Source organism: Rhinolophus sinicus, chromosome 3, assembly GCF_057876585.1.
Source record: "Rhinolophus sinicus isolate RSI-liver-muscle chromosome 3, RSI-T2T, whole genome shotgun sequence".
Taxonomy (NCBI): domain Eukaryota; kingdom Metazoa; phylum Chordata; class Mammalia; order Chiroptera; family Rhinolophidae; genus Rhinolophus; species Rhinolophus sinicus.
The window spans coordinates 75,324,435-75,343,703 of record NC_142503.1 but is presented as its reverse complement, the minus strand read 5'-3'; the positions used below and the strand labels follow the sequence as shown (position 1 = coordinate 75,343,703).

Below are 19,269 nucleotides of genomic sequence, written 5' to 3'. Positions count from 1 at the left end.
TATTAGAGGATCAATTTTCCCTATTAAGCAAGGTTGTGGATTATAATAAATTTAGATAAATGCTTTACAGGTAAAGACTTTTTAAGCCCTCTCTGAAGGATTACTCTAAGGACCCTAGAATCAGACTTCAAGAGATTAAGAATAGGAATCCCAAACTCAAATGCCTCTAAAGGACAAACAGATAACATTAAGAGTGAAGCGCGCAAAACTCACATTTAAATAATTTTATTTAATAATTTTTAAATAGCACTTTCTATATGACAGGCACTGTTCTAAGGGATTTACCAAATATATTAATCCTATTATATCCTATATGTATTATATTAAATATATATGTATATATATATGTATATGTATATGTGTGTGTGTGTATATATATATATACACACATATACATATATTTCTATTCCCTCCATTTTACATATAAAGAACAGCTAAATTAAATAATGTGCTCAAGTTCATACAGTTAGTAGCAGTGATGCAATTTGAATCCACATAGTCTGGCCTGGAGTGTGTGATCTTAACTACTAGGCTGAGGAATAGTGCAGAGGTTTATGGAAATCAGAGAAAGCATATCCTATCCGCAAAGCTCTTCACAACATTTGAGCAATCTCAGGTTTTAATCCTTAGTTGCTCAGCAATTTACTTTCCTAGGTTTGATATTAAAAGTGAAAGACAATCCTGTAATCAGGCCAAAAAATCATTTCTGGACAGAAACTCTAGAATGCCAGGCTTCTTCCATATAGGAGAAAAACTGATATCGGAGACACCACACTTCAGAAAAAGGAAATATAAGAGAAAGCACCAGTGAGAGAATTTGGAGTCACCCACTGATTCTGCTTTTTCTCCCACTAAAGGAAAAGTACAGAGCTTTTGCCCAATTCCTTTGGGCTACTAGTACCCTGCTTTCTGGGATGCAGAAGGAATAGTTTTGCCTGGCTTGACTTCGCATAACATGAATGGATCATTTAATAGTTACTACAGTTTTTACTTCCAAGGATCACTTTTGTTGGTGTTCATGCGGTATAGGCCATATTTAGAAAGTGTATTTATAATACAACATTTAATAAGTAATCATTAACTAGCTCGTCTCCTTATTAATCAGAAACACATAGTCCAGTAGCCCACAGAATGTCTATACTCTCTCTGGCTGCCAGCCAGGACTTTCTCAATAGCAAAATACCAGGATCACCACCGTAACGTGACAATGTAAGCCAAATCAAATAGGGTTGGGATTTTCATTATCAAAGCTATATATGTGATTTTCATAAACATATTGACATGTTGAAAATTGCATTGTAGCCTTTAACTAATGCCCTCTTGTGGCCCTAAAATGAGACAATCTCAATCTGGGAACCAGGACATTGTGGTGGTTGGCTGGATATTTGGCTTCAATCTGTGCTACAAATCAATAACTGGATATCAGATTTGCTGAATCTTGTATTCTTTACCAGGTGTAGTAATTTAACATCATTTTCAAAGTGAAATTTCTGGATAATGAGTATGTGAAAGATAACTGTTGTTATTGCCCACCTGCGAAGTCTGCTTTCTCAATTTGGGGTATATAAAAGTTCACTTTAACACACGGTCTTGTCCTATGAATATTTACACAATTGAATTTTAATTTTCATTTGACCATAAACATGTTGCAGAATTGTTTTGTTATAACGTGGCTTATGTGAGATCTCAGAGTCAGTTCTTTTCACTATTGCATCATCTGATGAGAGTAATAATATGTAACATATAAAGCCAGAAAAGTTCAGATATATCTTTTAAAAGAAAACTCAAAGTATTTTTTAAAGAGAATTTGTCTTTTAAAGTAGGTTTAGGTTCACAGCAAAGTTGAGGGGGAAATACCAAGAGTTCCTATATACTCCCTACGCCTACACATGCATAGCTTCCTCTGCTGTAAACATCCCTCACCATAGTGGTGCATTTGTTACAATTGATGAACCTACTTTGACACATCATAATCCCCCAAAGTCCATAGTTTATAGTTCACTCTTGGTTGTACATTCCATGAGCTTGAGCAGATGTTTAATGACATGTATCCATCATTATGGTATCATACAGAGTATTTTCACTGCCCTAAAAATCCTCTGTGCTCCATCCCAAGCCCTGGTAACCACGGATCTTTTTACTGTATCCCTAGTTTTGCCATTTCCAGAATGTCAGAGATAGCTAGAATGATACAGTATGTAACCTTTTCAGATTGGTTTCTTTCATTTAGCAATATTCATTTAAATTTCCTCCATGTCTGTTCATGGCTTGACAGCTCATTTCTTTTCAGTGCTTATTAATATTCCATTGTCTGGAAGTGCCACAATTTATTTATTCATTCACCTACTGAAGGTTATCTTGGTTGCTCCCCTGTTTTGACAATCATAAATAAAACTGCTATCAACATACGTGGGCCGGATTCTGTGTGGATGTAAGTTTTCAGCTTCTTTGAGTAAATATTAAGGAGTGTGACTACTGGATCGTATGGTTAAGAGTAGGTTTAATTTTGTAAGAAATTGCTAAACTGTCTTCCAAAGTGGCTGTACCATTGTGCACTCCCACCAGCGATGAATGGGAGTTCTTATGGCTCCTCATCTTTACCAGTATTTGGTGTTGTCATTGCTCTGGATTTTGGTCATTCTAATAGGTATGCAGTGGTATCTCATTCTTGTAATTTGCAAAAAGATGTTGAGTATCTTTTCATATGCTTATTTGTTATCTGCACATCTTCTTTGGGGAGGTACCTGTTAAGGTATTTGGCCCATTTTTAAAGTCAGGTTGTATGGTGTCTTATTGTTGAGTTTTAAGAGTCTTTGCATATTTTGGATAACAGTCCTTTGCCAGCTGTATCTTTTGTAAATATTTTCTCCAGTCTGTGGCTTGTATTATACTTCTCTTAACATTGTCTTTCATAGAGCAAACCATGTTAATTCCTTTTAGCCTATCTTTCTCATCATTCTTGATAATTAAAAAAAGTTGGATATGGCCAACCCAGTGGCTCAGGCGGTTAGAGCTCCATGCTCCTAACTCCGAAGGCTGCCTGTTCGATTCCCACATGGGCCAGTGGGCTCTCAACCACAAGGTTGCCAGTTCAACTCGAGTCCCACAAGGGATGGTGGGCTCTGTCCCTGAAATTAAGATTGAACACGGCACCTTGAGCTGAGCTGCTGCTGAGCTCCCACTGAGCTCCCAGATGGCTTAGTTGGTTGGAGCATGTCCTCTCAACCACAAGGTTGCCGGTACGACTCCTATAAGGGATGGTGGGCTGCGCCCCCTGCAACTAGCAATGGCAACTGGACCTGGAGCTGAGCTGCACCCTCCACAACTAAGACTGAAAGGACAACAACCTGACTTGGAAAAAAGTCCTGGAAGTACACACTGTTCCCCAATAAAGTCCTGTTCCCCTTCCCCAATAAAACCTTAAATAAAAATAAAGTTGGATAAATGAATGAAGAAAGCTGAGCGTTCTTAGTCTCTTTGTCTGTTGCTGGACTTTGAAGAAAAAAAAAAGGATATGTTCTACAAACCAGCAGGATAAGCCAGTAGGTAGTTTTGTTTTAAAAGTCAGCCTGGTCATCAGCAGATTCCAGAACCAAGCATGCAAGGTAAGACCAGTCTGGATAATCAGCTCTTAAATGCTGCACTATATTTTTCACCCCACAAAACTGGCATAAAAGGGCAACTATCTGTGAAGAAATGCAATAATTGAATGGAAGTAGAATTTGGCCACAAAGACTTAAAGAAGTCTACACAATTTCTTACTATCGTCTCACACCAGGGATATTAAACTTTTGATGCTACCATCATTCTGGATATTGACAAAGTGACAGAACGGACTGTACCTGGAAGTTACACCTGTGGAGCGATCATTATTCCCACCTACTCTTGCCCTAAACAGAATAGAATATGCATTTGCTCAGTCTTAATTTATTCTAGACAGATTTTAAAATTATAGCATGTAAAGTGATTCTCTCTCATGATGTCAAATTAAGTAGTTTTCAAGAACTGAATCCAAGAGGAAAAAAGCAGAGGGAAACATAAACAGGCACACCTGCTGCAATGCACCTGTGTTTAAAAATAGGTGTGACATTTTTCCTGCTGTGTGATCTTTAAAACGGATGTGTCTCACTCGTCTCATTTCAGTGTTAGCCCTTGAATTCCTGCGGTTGGTGATTAGGCCTCTGTCTGCTTGTCTGTGTCTGGCTTTGGACCCAACACAGTCTATAGCAAGTAAAGGAAGGCAGACAGCAGAGGGATTTAGAGCATAAACTCTGCAGTCATGTTTTATTTTGCATTCTAATCCTGATTCTGCCATGAACCAGCTGTGTGATATTGAAAAAGTTATCTAACTTTTCTGAGTCTCAGTTTCTTCATTTGTGAAATGAATATAATGAGACCCACAGTCCTACAGGTATGAAGGTTAAGTGAAATGATGTACATAAGGCTTTTAGCTAAAGGTTGGTTCATAGTAAGCACTTAATAACACATGAGAGTGATGGCTGGCTTTATCATTATCATTGAGTTATTATTAAGTTTTAGTCACATTTAGTCCCATTATATATTCCTTTGAAGACTGTCTTCTTTTGGGTTTCTAGCAGAATAGAGCATAAGCATTTAGTCTCTTTACTAAATGGCCCATTATGTGCATAAACAGAAGGTATAAATGTTGTGAATCAGTGTGTAACGAGGCTCCTTCTCAGTGATATGAACCTAACAATCAGATGGCATTTCTGGAATTCTGCAGGATCCAGAGCCAATAAACCGAGAGTATGGCTAACTTTCTATAACAGCAATTTCACCGGCAAAAGTTAAGAAGACAATTTAGAAGTTAGATGCTGTGGATTTGGATCAGTTCCAACACTCAAGGAAACATTTCAAAGGATAAATCACACAGATGGTCAGAACCTATGGTACATTCAACATATTAGTCATAGAAGTATAAGTGATTCAAGGTTAAATTTTGAGAAGTAGAAACCAAGCTTATAATGCAAAGTGCATATGTCAGAAATTATGTTTTTCAATGTGGATTTTTGCCTGCATGTATCATCATGTCAAGTTCTACACAATTAGACATGTTTTCCCAAACATAGAGAAATATTCCATGTATATTTATTTAGATTTTAAAATCATTATGCTCCTTGAAAAGTGCTCTCCTGCAAAGTTGGAATAGCACTATCATTTTTTAAAGTAATGTGTTTTTTTAAAGTAATGTGATTTAACAGTTTCTTGAATTATTCAATGCATTTGAAGTCCTATTGTCTTTTACAAACAACGAATATAAAGCCAGCTCCAAAATATTTCTAGAACGTAAAATGCTGTGATCCTAAACAAGATTTGTAAATAATTGGATTTAAGTCAATGAATATATATTTTGCCTGTTATGTACTATGAATACAGAAAGGTATGTGGAGTGTGTGTGTGTGTGTGTGTGTGTGTGTGTGTGTGTATGGTATGTAGAGGGCAGAGGAAAAGGATGATAGATATAGATGATAAGTCATTATTTTTAGTCTAGAGATAACTGTCTACTTCAGGAGACAGGCCCAAGTACAACTAACCATAACTCAGTGTAGTTAGTGCTACATACCAGTGGTCGAGAATGCCGGGGAGTGCAGGGAAGAAAGCAGAGTTGTTGAAATTCTACTCTTATATCTCTCAGGAATAGGAAAAGATAAAAATAAAAACAAACATAAGCAGTTAGATTCAGAATTTATTGCAGGTGAATAAAGAAGTGAGTAGAACCTTAGATTAGGGTTCAGAAGTTCTCTAAGAAAGTGGGCCAGGGAGTCATAGAAACCAAAATAGACCGAATGTTTCATATGCCTTTATTTTAAGAGAGAGTGAAGAAAATCATCAATATCCTACAAGACTGATTAAATGAATGGGTTTTTGTACAGATTGAAACTTAAAAGATCCAGAATCCCAAAGGACAGTAAGGAAGACTTGTATAGATGCCTGGCGATGCTGTCATGCCTACATTGGGAGTCTTAACAACTTCAGTTCCACGGTTTGGACAATCCCTGAGACTGTGGAAATGCTATATAACATGGCAAGAGTGACTTTGCACATGTAGTTAGGGTTACTAATCACTGTGGCCTTAAAATATAGAGATTGTCCTGGATTATCCAGGTGGGCCCAGTGTCATTGTATGAGGCTTTAAAAGTAGAAGGCAGAGTCAGTCAAAGAGATTCAGACATGAGATGGATTTGATGTGCCATTGCAGGCTTGAAGATGGAGGAGGCCAAGTGAGGAGGCAGCTGTGAGGAACTGAATTCTTCCAACAAACTGAATGAGCTTGGAAGCGGATTCTTCCCCAGAGCCTCCAGAAAGAAATGCAGCCCTGCTGATACCTTGGCTTCGAAATTATGAGACTAGTCATGCCATGCCAAACTTCTGACCTACAGAACTGTGAGCTAATAAATGGGTGTTGTTTTAAGCTTTTATGTTTGTGGTAATTTGTGTTATGCAACAATAGAAAAATAATACATAAACGGAAAGATTACCAAGCCATATTGTTAAAAGAAAAAAAAAATAAGTCAAAGAGCAATATGAAAAAAACAAACGTGCGTAAGTATATTGCATATTTATATTTTTATGTGCCAAGAGGACACACACAACCTCAGTCACAGCCATCATTTCTTCTTTTTGATCACTGATCTGTGTTTGAGTTTGTTTTCTAAGATATGGCAAATAGTTTTGAAAACCTTTGAAAATACTTGTTGTGCTTAATGCTCTAAAGTTGATTGATTTAGAATTGATTTCCTAACATACATTTTGAAAAAAGAGAAAAAAACAGTACAAAAGAAGGAAGAGCACGAGAACACAGAATAACTTCTACATCTTTAAAAACAAACAAACTAAACATTTGTCAGAGTCTCTGACAGTCCTGAAAACTAATGACATTCAAGTTCATCCTTGTGTCTGGGTCAACCTTTGGTCTCCAATTTATTTTCCCATGAAACCATGTTTTGGGTTGATTAGATAAAATTATTATCATTTTTTAGAAAACTGTTGTATCACACCCTGATTATTAAGAGTAGTTGGTCTGGGTATAATAGACAGGGGTCTAAAAATGACCCCTCTATGAAATTTGCCCTTATATTAAATGCCCTCCCCCTTTGAGTGTGGGTGGAATCTATTAATATGATGAGGTAGCATTCCTATGACTATACTAACTTAAATAACAAAGGGAGATTATTCAGGTAGGCTTAATCAAATTGAAAAACCGAGAGTTTCTCTGCTGACATCAGACAAAGTCAGGAATTTGAAGCACTATAGCTGGGTTTGACACAGAGGGAGGTATGTGCCAAAGAATGCAGGCAGTCTTCAGGAGCTGAGAGCATCCCCTGGCTGACAAGCAGTGAAGACACAGGGACCTCAGTCATACAACCACATGGAAGTGACTTTGGCCAACAACCTGAACAAACTTGGAAGTGCATTCTTTCCTAGAGACTCCAGTAAAGAGCCCAGCTGACCACCACCTTGGTTTCTACCTTGCGAGATTCTAAGCAGAGAGCCCTGTTAGAACCCACTGGACTTGAGACCTACAGATCTGTGAGATAATGAGTTGTTTTAAGCTGCTAAATTTATGGTAAATTGGTTAGGCAGGAATACAAAACTAATATGCTGGGTATTTTGCAGTTAGCAAATGGTGGACTAAAGAACACAAATATAAACTCCTGGCACACAAATGCCATGTGTTTCTTAGTGACTCCATAGTGGTAGGGACTAAATATATGCTCAATAAAATATTTATCTTTTTTTTTTGGTTAGGTGGTAAATGAATGAGAATGCATTAATGAAGAGATGGATGATGCAATGAACAATAGTTGGTCAGTTGAGTCATCCAACAAATATTTTTGAAATGTCCAATGTGTATCAGGAAACAGTCTGGATGCTAGACATAGTACAATGAGGTCCAAGACCTCTGGTACTTTATATTCTACTTTCAAACAAAAGTTCAAAACTCCAGGGACTAGAATTTCTCATGTTGGAGAAAAAGAAGGTCATTGGAGGTCCATGAATGAAGTGGAGGAGCGCTATGAATAACAGCCCATGGACAGAGAGAGGATCACAAGGTCAGCAAATGGTCTTTTCAGGTGGGACTTGGAGGACCTCACATAACGGGTGAGTGTGATGGGGAGATATTGGAGGGTTAAGTGGAGAAATGCTGAGATATAGTGTTGCTTTTATCTTATAAATTCCACAGGTCTAAAAGTCTTTTTAATATCATAGACTAAATGTGGAGAAAACTGAGGACTACAGAGATGCCAATGCAATAATTTCCAACTTGCAGGTGTGCTGTATCAAATTTAGAGCTGAAAGTTACACTTTTGGTTCAACATATACTACCGCATAAAGAAAACAACGGACAGTTAAATGTGATCCACCCTTTTCTACATTCCAAGTTATACATGTAAATTACTCACTGTCTTGTATTTCCCAATATAATTGTGCAACTTTTAGACACATCTTTTAAAACAATTGGGATGTTCTATTAATAAAAATCTGAGTTTTGACTCTTTTTACGTGTCCAGAGCACAGATAAGTAGTTCTCTATTTAATCCACCAGCTGCTTATAATACAGTAGCCAGAGGCTTGATATTCCAGCAAAATTTTATGGATTAATGATATGTATAAAAGTATTTCCTTAAACAATGAGCAGATCAGGCTCTGTAATCTTTACACAAAATAATCAAGAGGAAACATTGAGGTCAGAAACCATGGAAGATTAATATTAATTATAAAATGCATTATAACTATACCATACTTCTTTAATGAGCTAAAAATAAAGAGGATATTGCACAGAGGGACCTTAAATTACATTCACAAAAGGTAGAATCATAAAGTGGGATGCTAGGACACCGGGAGGAGGAAGCATAGTCTTGTCTTAGCTCAAGAAAACATCTTGAAACCTCTAGTGATTTACGAAATTTTCCTTGAAGTAGGCAAACAAGTTAACAAGAATTGTTAGGATGTCTGGCACTTCATACACTGCAATTGTGGTTACATTACTTTGGATGGCAATGATTCTCTGGAATTCACAAGGTAGAGATTGGTAGGAAGAAGGAAGAGAGGTTCAAGTAAGAGAGAAGGAACAGACAGATTAAGGGAAAAGTTCCACTTAGATACATTGTAAATTGTGTTAAAGTGTTTTTCTTCTTTGTAGTTATAATATCTAGGCCTCCGACTGGTATTTAGTGTATTGGGACTAGTGTTATGGACTGCATGTTTGTGTCCCCACCCCAAATTCACATATTGTAGACCTAATCCCCATTGCGATGGTATTTGGAGGTGAAGACTTTGGAGGCAATTAGATATAGATGAGGTCATGAGGGTGGAGTCCCCATGATGGGATTAGTACTTTTATAAGGTGGAGACCAGCAATTGTCAGGACACACCAAGATGGTGGTAGTATGTAAATTAGGAACAGAGCCCTCACCAAGAATCTGACCATGCTGGCACCCTGATCTGGGACATCCAGATTCCGGAAGTGTGATAAATAAATGTTTATTGCTTAAGCCAACCAGTCTATCACATTCTGTTATAGCAACCTGAACAGGTTAAGACAGTCAGGGATGCTAAATACCTACAAAGAATTGCCCTGCCCAAATTACACTAGTATTCCCACTGTCCCAGCTGAGGAACTCTGCATCTTAGTCAAAGTGAGTAAACTGGACTTTAGTGAGCATTCCTTATGCAGGAGCTACACACCTGAGGTGAGACTGAAGACTGTGACTAAAAAAACAAAAGTTAACCTTCTGTTTCCATGATTGGTACAATGTACATAGGCTATGACCAAGGTCTGTGACTCTTTGTTAATTTGACATCTTCATTAAAATATATGTTCCTCATTTATTAGGCAGACAAAATATTTTGTAAAACTTTTTTGCAGAATTTGTTCCTGAATTATTTAATAATAAAATCAAAATTCCATATTCAAGGAGTGAAGTTCACATACTAGTATTAGAAGTATTAGAATATTGTCTGAAAGCTTTCCTGACCCAGAAATAATAATAATAATAATAATAATAATAATAATAATAATAAAAACTACCTGACTATTGCAAGAATTGTTCATTTTTTCAACACTTTGTGAATTAGCCATTCCCAAAATTAAAAAAAAAAATTCATTTTTTATGAGTCAAAGACATCATAAGTAATAGGTTCATGTTGCTCCAAATAATACAAAATAGAACTTCATTCCCTCAATACAGGGAATACTTCAGCTTTTAGGCAGACAACTATTACAAGAGAGCAAAGAAATAAATTTCCTGGTCCCACTGCCATGCTCCCATAAATAATCAATGATAGAAAAACATAGAAATAGTTAACTAGAGTCTAACCTTAGTCATTTTACCATCCTTGGAGAGAAGCACACGTACAAAGAAAGGATCACTGTTCACCTTCAAGCCATAATACTTTAATAATTCCCACACAATCATTCTTCATTAAAAGAGAATCACTGTCAAAGGAATCTTTCCAGCTGGGAGTCCTTCCCTTGTGACCCATAGATAGAGGCTGTGGCACATAAACCACATCAATGTAAAGAAGAAATTGTCCTCCTAAAGAGCACATCATGGGTGGTAGAATTCTTTGCTCGTTTTTTTCTGAATTTTAGCTTTTCAGAGCATGCAGTGTCAGAGGAACAGAATACATATATATATGAGCAATATGGTGTCAGAGGAACAGAAAATAGGCCAAATTGCTAATTAGAGTAAGGTGTGTTTAAAATAAAAAAGGTATTGTGATAATATGATAATATCCTTCCTCTCATGGTCTATGCACATCTGCTTGGAATAACAATTTTTTAACATAATTAAAGTTGTTATATTACTTAAAACCCCCATCTTTGAGCTTAATCCCCATCTTTTTTCTTTCTCTTTACTCACTTTAATCTTTGTAGGTCATCCATAGAAACAGAAACAATACATGCCTTTCCTGATCTCAAAAGGACACCATGAGCACTTTCCTTCATGCTGCTACCATTAATTAGACAATATTTCCTACCCTAACTTGAAGTTTTCCAAGTCAACGATTCTGTGAATCGCATTTCCTAATCAGCTGAAACCTGACAGAATAGCTGTGAATGAACTTCTAAAGACCATAATCCAAGGATATTGAACTAGAATTAGGTCACATCTACTCAGTAACCTCATGTTCATAACACTTCCATGGGTTGTTGGTAAAGCAAAGACAATCTCAAGGTGTTTCTTTCCAAGAAAGATAACTTAGATGCTATTTTTGAATCTCTTTTTCCTTGTTAAACCCTTGTAGGCAGGGATTGTGCCCCATTTTTATTTCTATAGCTCTCCTGAGGACCTAAAATGTACACTGTACATAGTAAACACAGTCATCCTGGAGGCTTTGGTGGGTCTCTTACAATGTCATTTTTGCTGTTGTTTTATTCGTCATTAGTTCTCAGCCAGAGGAGAGGAATAAGAGCATAAAAAGAAAAAAAAAATGTAGGAGAAGTAAACAGGAATAGAAGAAAAATATGTCATTATAATAGAAGAAAATAGGTCATTAGAGGAACTGTGAGACTGGATGGAAGAGAATGGAATAAAACCTCAGCAAGCAAGTGGGCACAGAGTTAGGAGAAGACAATGTAGTGTTACACGCTAATAGAGGTGAGAAAGTTTGCTGAGATGTTCTTATCCATTCTCTAAGTCCTCTGCATGTTCTCTGTTCTACATTATTTTTCATAATCTCCAAGTCTTCACGTATGTAACATTCATAAATACTGACAGTGAATTCCCAAGGGGAATTCTGGGTTTAGTTGGTTAGGGTGTTTCATTCATGGAGTCACAAACCATATCTTTTCAGATGCTTTTCATCTCTTGACTGGACATTTTCATACCGTCTTAGTGGGCCTCACTGATTTTGGACTTTATGCTGCCATCAGGATAATGGTTCTGCAGCCAAAGTCCCTGGGGGGTCTCCTCATCTGCAGAATCACATGATCGTTTCACTAGCCATGCAAGCCCCAAGGACAGGCTCCCTTGCCTCTCTCTCAAGTCCTAGTTCTCACTGTGTGCACTTTACTTTCTAGCAATATCCAAAGACCAGCTCTTCATGCCTTTGTATCTTTAGTCTATTGTGTTCCCTAAAAATTTGTGGGATAAAAAGAGTATTCTTGGAATTCCCCGTCTTTCATGCTGGCTGCCAATTAAACAACATTTTTTCCTTTAAAATCTACCCAGATATAACTTCCTCTGGCAAGATTTTTCTGACTCAGTTTCTGTCTAGATATATCAACTAACTTTCACTTTTTCTAATGCCTTTTAATCTGCAAAATGCATCAATTTGTACACATATGCTTATGTGTCCATCTGCCTTATAAATTGGTGAGCTCCTTGATCATGTATCCAAGACTCTGGCACAGACGAGAGAATCAGTAATTGGTTGAACTGAATTGTTGGCATCACCCAACATTTACAAAAACCTGAAACAACAAAAGTCATTTAGAATGTAATCACTGACATGACATTTTGTGTATAGTAATTGGAAAATTCCTAGATATATAGTCCACAATTTACTGTGATTCTCTTGGGAATCAAAAAAGGGAAGGCCACTTAGAATTTGATAAACTTTTAATATCATTATTATCAGTATCAATGATGATTTAGAGAAACATTTACTGAGAAAGATAACCCCCCTCCCAGGAATTATTTTTAGAACTCCAGTTTCCTAATACTGAGCTGTAATTTTCAGAATGTAGATTTTCTTTTTGTTCCAATTTTTTTTTTTTTTTTCTGGTAAAGTATCTATGTTCTGACTGAGCCACTAGTTTACTTCATTCTGTGGTTATAAATCAGAATATTAGAGAAGCTTAATAGAACTGTTTGTTATTTATTCTCTGGAAACTGTGATCTCTCAATTCTTAGTAATAAAATATATAACTACTTTTACTCTTTATTGGTAAATTATCATTATAGTGTTACAATGCTTTGAGCCATGCATTAAAATCCATCCTCTAGAAATTAGTGTTCAAGTGTGAATAATGAAAAACAAAAATCTCCCAGAAAGAAATGCAAATACCATAGGAACTGACAAATTCAAAACAAACAAAAAAACACATCTTCTGTTCTAGCCTCTTATTCCTTAATTTAACCACCAGAATCTTTGTGTTGATAATAAGTGTGTCCAAGCAAGAATGATACTCATAAAACAGAATGAGTGTCAGAAGCAAGCTTACTGTTAATAACCTTAAACCTCATTGTATCTTCAATATCTTCAAATCATACTTAATCCTGATTTATCAGTGTGTGGGTGTACATTTGATATGCAGTGAAATTCAATTTTTAGAAATTTTAGGACCAAATTTCTTTTTTCATCTAAGAATATGCCTTGTGTGTTATATTTAGAAGGACAGAAAATTATACAACTTGCTCTGACCACAGAATCAGCATATACTCAAAAGTTTATTCAAGAAGTATAGTATCCTATTACTTCAAGTAATAGGATTTACAATTTAAAGCGGTGGAAATATTGAGAAACTTATTATCCCCTATGAGATACCAAGCAGGAGGAGAATTCCAACTGTGTCTCCTTTTTTCTCTGCCTTCTTCAACACAGTTATGTTTCTCTTCAAATTACAAGACAGCAAAAGCAGTTCCTAACATCATATGCAAACTTAACTATGCCAGTGAAAAAGAGAAATGGCTTTTGCTCCCTTGGTCTCCTGTCATTCAGGGGAAACTTTCCCCAGAACTCACAAGCAAAGTGCTCACAGAACTCACTGGTGAGGATCAGGTCATAAGCCCTTGCCTAGCTGCAAGGGAGGCTAGGAGAAGAAGTTCTGGTATTTTCCATCTTTATAAAGTAAGATTGGTTCTGCTAACAAGGAAAAGAGTTCAGGTGGAAGATGGAATAAACATGTCAATTAATGTTTGTAAAGCTGAATAATGTAAGGCTGAATAATGAATATATTGTCCATTAAATCTATAAATGTTATCAAGTGCAGTACTTGGTTCTAAATATAGATAGCAATTTATTTTAATGCTACTGCCCTTGTTTTGTTTCCATTGATCTATAGAACCATTGCCTGCACATTAATAAAGACTATGAACATTTTCGAAGACTCTAATAAGAGAAACTTGGAGAATTTATTTTTGCCTTCAAATAACTTCCTGTACCATTTATTAAGCTGTTGTTTCTCAACTTGAAACCCTCCCTTCTATTGTCTACTTTGTGAAGCTGGGACTTGAATTACAAGCTGCATTTTCTGCCGACTCCCTATTTGGCTCTGCCATTAGTGAGCATTAGGGACAGAGTGGGAGACTGGAAGAGGAGGAAGAGACGTGGTCTGTCCTATTTGCTCTTTGAGTCTGTGTTTCTGTTTGTTCTTTCCGTGCACCCTAGAAACACTTTTTCACATTGCAATAATAGGTCATTCTAGTAGCAGAGGTTGATTCCAGTTTGCAGGTTTTTCCAGGGCTCATTGAACCAATCATTTCAAACTCTTAATTTTGTTTCCCCAGTCCAAGGACAGGCGGCTTCCCAAAGTTGCTACCTCTACAATATCTTAGTTTAATGTTCTTATTTTGCTTTTCCAGCTCTTCAATATCTAGTCATCAATTCATTACCAATTGATTCTCTAAGAGGCTAAATCTGTTCTTTTTTAGGAGAGGTTACAAGTTTTTAAAATTTTACCGAAAGGAACCTGCAATATTTCACCTTTTTCAGCATCCCTATAACCATGTCCACTTACTGTTTTTCTTTGCTGTTCAGATACCATATTGGTTCCCATAACTTTAAAAGGTTAGATGCTTTTGTTTGCAACTCTTTACCCCCATCATTACAATCATTAAAACAATTCTAACAAAAAAGCTATGTGCAGGGATAACAGACATAATTACTAGCTTTTCAACCAGTTCCTTGTATTTTATTAAATTCACTATAGTCTATGTGTACAGGTTTCTCCAAGCTCTGAAGTCTTGGCTTTGAAATGAAGACATACCAAGAAAACTGTCTGTAGAAAAAGAGGGACAGTAGCATCGGGGGTGGGAAAAAGAGGAGGATGGTGATTTTTTGGAAACAGGAAAAGTAGCATATCAGTGGTGACAAGCAGAGAACTGAAGGTGGTGGTAACAGTAAGAAATGTCAGAGGCGATGGAATATTCCCTGGGTATCTACAAGTAAACGGAAAAGGAAGGCTTTAAGGTTTGGCAAAGTGCTTTATGACCGATGAGACCCGATGACCCTTCCAGAATGTGTAGATTGATCTAGACCTTGTAATTTAGGATTACCTGGAAATCATTTCAAGAAGATAGAACACTCACGAAGGTCAAGGACCTTTCCTCAAAGACTAACTGAATGAATTCGAACCCAAAGGAAGAAACATCTTTCGAACTCACTTTAAAAGCTTTCAAAAATGCTATTTAAAGCTCAAAAGCAGAAGGAGCAAGATTACAGTCAGACAAATACTGTGAAATTTGGGGGCAAGAATTGGGATGAAGTGGGAGGAAGGGAAGATTTATTACCTAAGGGGTATAATTATACCTGCAACATATTTCCCAAGAACTTTTCAATCTTTAAGTTTTCTGCTTCTGTGCTTTCAAACACCAGCCTAGATACAGTCTTATAAGCACGTGATCCAGGAAAATGTGACATGTATTACTGATCACTTTGAGTTCCCAACTGTCCTACATTTTTTATAGCTATCTATAGCTGTCGTTGACAATAAACTATTTCATAAATGTCAGCCACTTCTCACAAGTTTTAAGTTGCTGGCTTTCTACCTGGGAGCCACTTAGCGAAATGACTTTAATTTTTTTCTCTAAGTTAATTCTTAGTGGCAGCAATCAGAGAAAATTTGATTTTTTTAAATAAGACTTCTTTCAAAGAATGTTTGACTTGAATGTGGTAACCCACTTCTTAAAATGAAGCTTTGTGGAGCTTTGTGAGCAGGTAAAATAACAATTTTTGTTTGTTGTAAATGTAGGAGTAACAGTGGGCTACTCAATCCATCTTTGCAGACCTGGGATGGAGTTCTTGGAACTCTAGTCTCTCTGTTCTGGGTAGGCCTCCCTTATCCAGAGCATCTTAGTTATTCCTCAATTGGTGTAAGTCCAACAGGTAGAAAATTCTGAAGTTGAAAGCATCCGTTTCTCATTCAGTGAATGAGAGCAGAGTTCTCCCTGTCAGCTCTCTGAGGTATCACTAAATTGAAACGTGCTTACTGGGATAAACCAAACGAATCAAGAGGTGACTTAAATGGATGGAGGCAATCAGAAAGAACATATTGAAGAAGGTGAGTTTTGAATGACAGGAAAAGAATTAAATGTCAGTAAGGGGACAGAAAAGAATTTCATGAGTGGAAGCAAGTTATAGCTGTGTTTCATATGAAATGAGTAGAAAAATGATAATAAGGATGTTTTAGTAAATGTTCCATCATCTAGAGAGACAAAATATATAATAGTGTCTATTTCTGAATCTTGATATATTTTCATTTATTTATTCAGTAAATATTTATTGAGCACCTGAAGTTGTTTTTGATATTAGTACTTAGCTGGGGAGTAGCTGAGTATATACAGAGGGTGCCCCAAAACTGCATACACATTTTAAGAGGTGTTATCTATGCTCAAGCAGTAGTTCGCCATAGTCAGAAGTGTCTGGACGCTGATGGTAACCACTCTGAGCACCTCTCGTAATTGCAGAAGTCACACGTGACGTGTATTCATCTTTTCTTATTTGTGTAAAAGTGATTGCAGTTCTTGCATTTATTTTTAACCTTTTAAACTGCAATTACTTTCACACCAACCTAATATATATTGAGCATACAATTTTAATAGTTTTTTCCTTTCTTAAAATGTGTATGCTTTTTGGGACACCCTCTGTAGATTTACATCTAATATGTCTTTAGATGAATATACTGAGTCTGAAATTGCTTATCCTGTTTTTCCTCTCCTTTGAACACTGCTATGATTTCTGTACTTTATCTAATTAGTCTTTCCCACAGCCCTGGTAGGTTGAATGTCCATCTTACATGAGGAAACTGAGGCTCAGAGGTGTTTAATGATGGGCCCAGACTAGCATGTGGCATATCCAGCTCTGTTTGACTCCCAAATTACTCTTTTTTTTTTTTAAATCCATTTTTTTAAAAAGATTTTATTGGGGACTATTGGGGAACAGTGTGTTTCTCCAGGGCCCTTCAGTCTAGTTGTGGAGGGTGCAACTCAGCTCCAAGTCCAGTTGCCATTTTCAATCTTTAGTTGTGGGGGCACAGCCCACCATCCCACCTATACCAGCTGCTGCCTGTTGTTAAGAGCTCACACTCTAACCAACTGAGCCATCTGGCCGCCCCCCAAACTACTGTTAACTGCTCTACCAGCTGCTGCCTGATTTTGGTAAAGTGACAACAGACCATGCCAGCAAATTTCCTTGAATAATCTATAATATATAGTAATAAGGAATGAAGTTTTTAAAATGGGTATTTAATAAAAGCATAAAACTGCCATAATTGAATTCAGAAGTGACACAATGAAAACAATGATTGCAAAAGAGGATTATAGAACTCTTTACTTAAAGATAGGAATTGAAAACAAGTAGAAATGTGTTTTGTTTGGTTTTGTTTTAAAAAGCAGGCCAAAAATAGTCACAGCACGATAGGGAGCAGGATTAGGTTTATGGATATTTGAAGAAAGATTCAACCAAAGTGGGGAAGGTGGACGTGAGGAGAGAAGGTAATGGAAGAGGTTAAAAAAAATCATTCCCAAATTGGCAATCTTAGGGAACCAGGGATGGTAAATATTCTGTGTTCAAGAAACAGTGAAATAGAGCTAGTCTTTTGGGTATTATGAGAAGATGAATTTAATATTCAAGATTCATATAGTTAGCAGCTGCATTGTGTGTTTAGAGTAAAATTCTGTGGCATCCTCTCCAGCTTTTATCCCCTACCATAGCAGAAAGACCAAAACACTTTTATAGGAAGGAATAATTTGGAAAGACTGGGTTATAAAGCCAATTGAACTTGGTGTTGATAGCTCAATAATGGATTTGGTTACATCATAGATCTGCTATTTCTAGCAGCCCTATGCAAAGATTGTGAAGCCTCTTTTTTCCTTTTCACCGTTAATTAGCACATAAACTAGTTAGATATCAGGGTCTTTCCTCCCTTTCTTTCCGTTTTGGTTGTGGGTAAAATTCATAGGATATGTGCTTGTGTTAGTGTGGCTGATTTCTCAAGATATTGAATAATGATTTTAGTTAGATAACTGACTCTGAAAAATATAATAGATTTTAATTCTGGGTATGTTTTATATAGGTTTGTCTCTTTAACTGATCTTTAACTGGGGCCTCGTGGGCCCCACCCTCTTTTTCAGAGAATAATTTCTTCTGGCTTTATATTCAATAAATGAATCACCAAGTGTCTAAGCACGGATTCAATACCATTAAATATATGGAAAGGTTTTCACCAGTTGAGTCTATTTTATCTAGGCCAATATTTTCTTATTAATTCAATCCAAACAATCTTCTCAAAATTATATATTTTTTGTAAATGTGCGTACATGTTTCCATCATTAACTTGCAAAACTTCATTCCACTCTAAAATATTAGCTTATATTTTTTCCTTTAAAAAAATGAAATTGTCATAATTTTTCCTTCTAATTCACTCATTTCTTGTCTTGAAAGAAAAATCAATAGTCTCTGTGCTCCAAGGTCTATATTTATCACATTCAACCTTCCTCCACTTTCCTACCAAACAACAAAAATAATAAAGAAACAAAGTCATGGGTGGAAAAAAAAAGAGAAAAGACCAGCTACAGACACCAAAGTCTGACTTGATTTTATAATAATAGAATGGAAATTATTTTAACACACTTATGGCATTACACAGAGGGACTACAACAATAGAAAATATAAATATTCTCTAGTAAGTATTTCATACCGTTTTACTATAAATTCTTTGGCTTGTCACTGATACGCACTTCTTAAATGATGATTTAGTAAAAGGAAGAAAGAGGTGACTATTGCTGTCACTTCATACTTACAGCAACTGCCTCCAGGATTTGTTTAACAGCATCTGCAGCATCTCGTTCACTGTAATACCCCTTTTCCACGATTCTGAAACAAGAATAGCAAATTAACATTAAATTCTTCTTAGACACATGCATTCAGCTGAGTGGGCATTAAAAGAAGTTAATTGAATTAATGTTAAAGAAGATGCATCCAAGTCATTGCAATAGGCTACCGTGACACCAGGAAAAGGATTTCCATAAATTAGCACTCTAGAAATCTTTGGGTTTATTTTGGAAAATGCAAACCATT

General features: G+C 36.5%; 1 protein-coding gene across 3 annotated transcripts in view; it reads right to left on the bottom strand.

Moving 5' to 3' along the window:
* Positions 1-19,269, bottom strand: part of CAMK4 (calcium/calmodulin dependent protein kinase IV) — a 203,258-nt gene that overhangs the window by 43,070 nt on the left and 140,919 nt on the right. For all 3 annotated transcript variants that reach the window (XM_074328611.2, XM_074328610.2, XM_088796665.1), the window contains one exon: positions 18,993-19,065. In XM_074328611.2, coding sequence (XP_074184712.1) covers positions 18,993-19,065 — 73 coding nt within the window. The remainder of the gene's footprint in view (positions 1-18,992; positions 19,066-19,269) is intronic.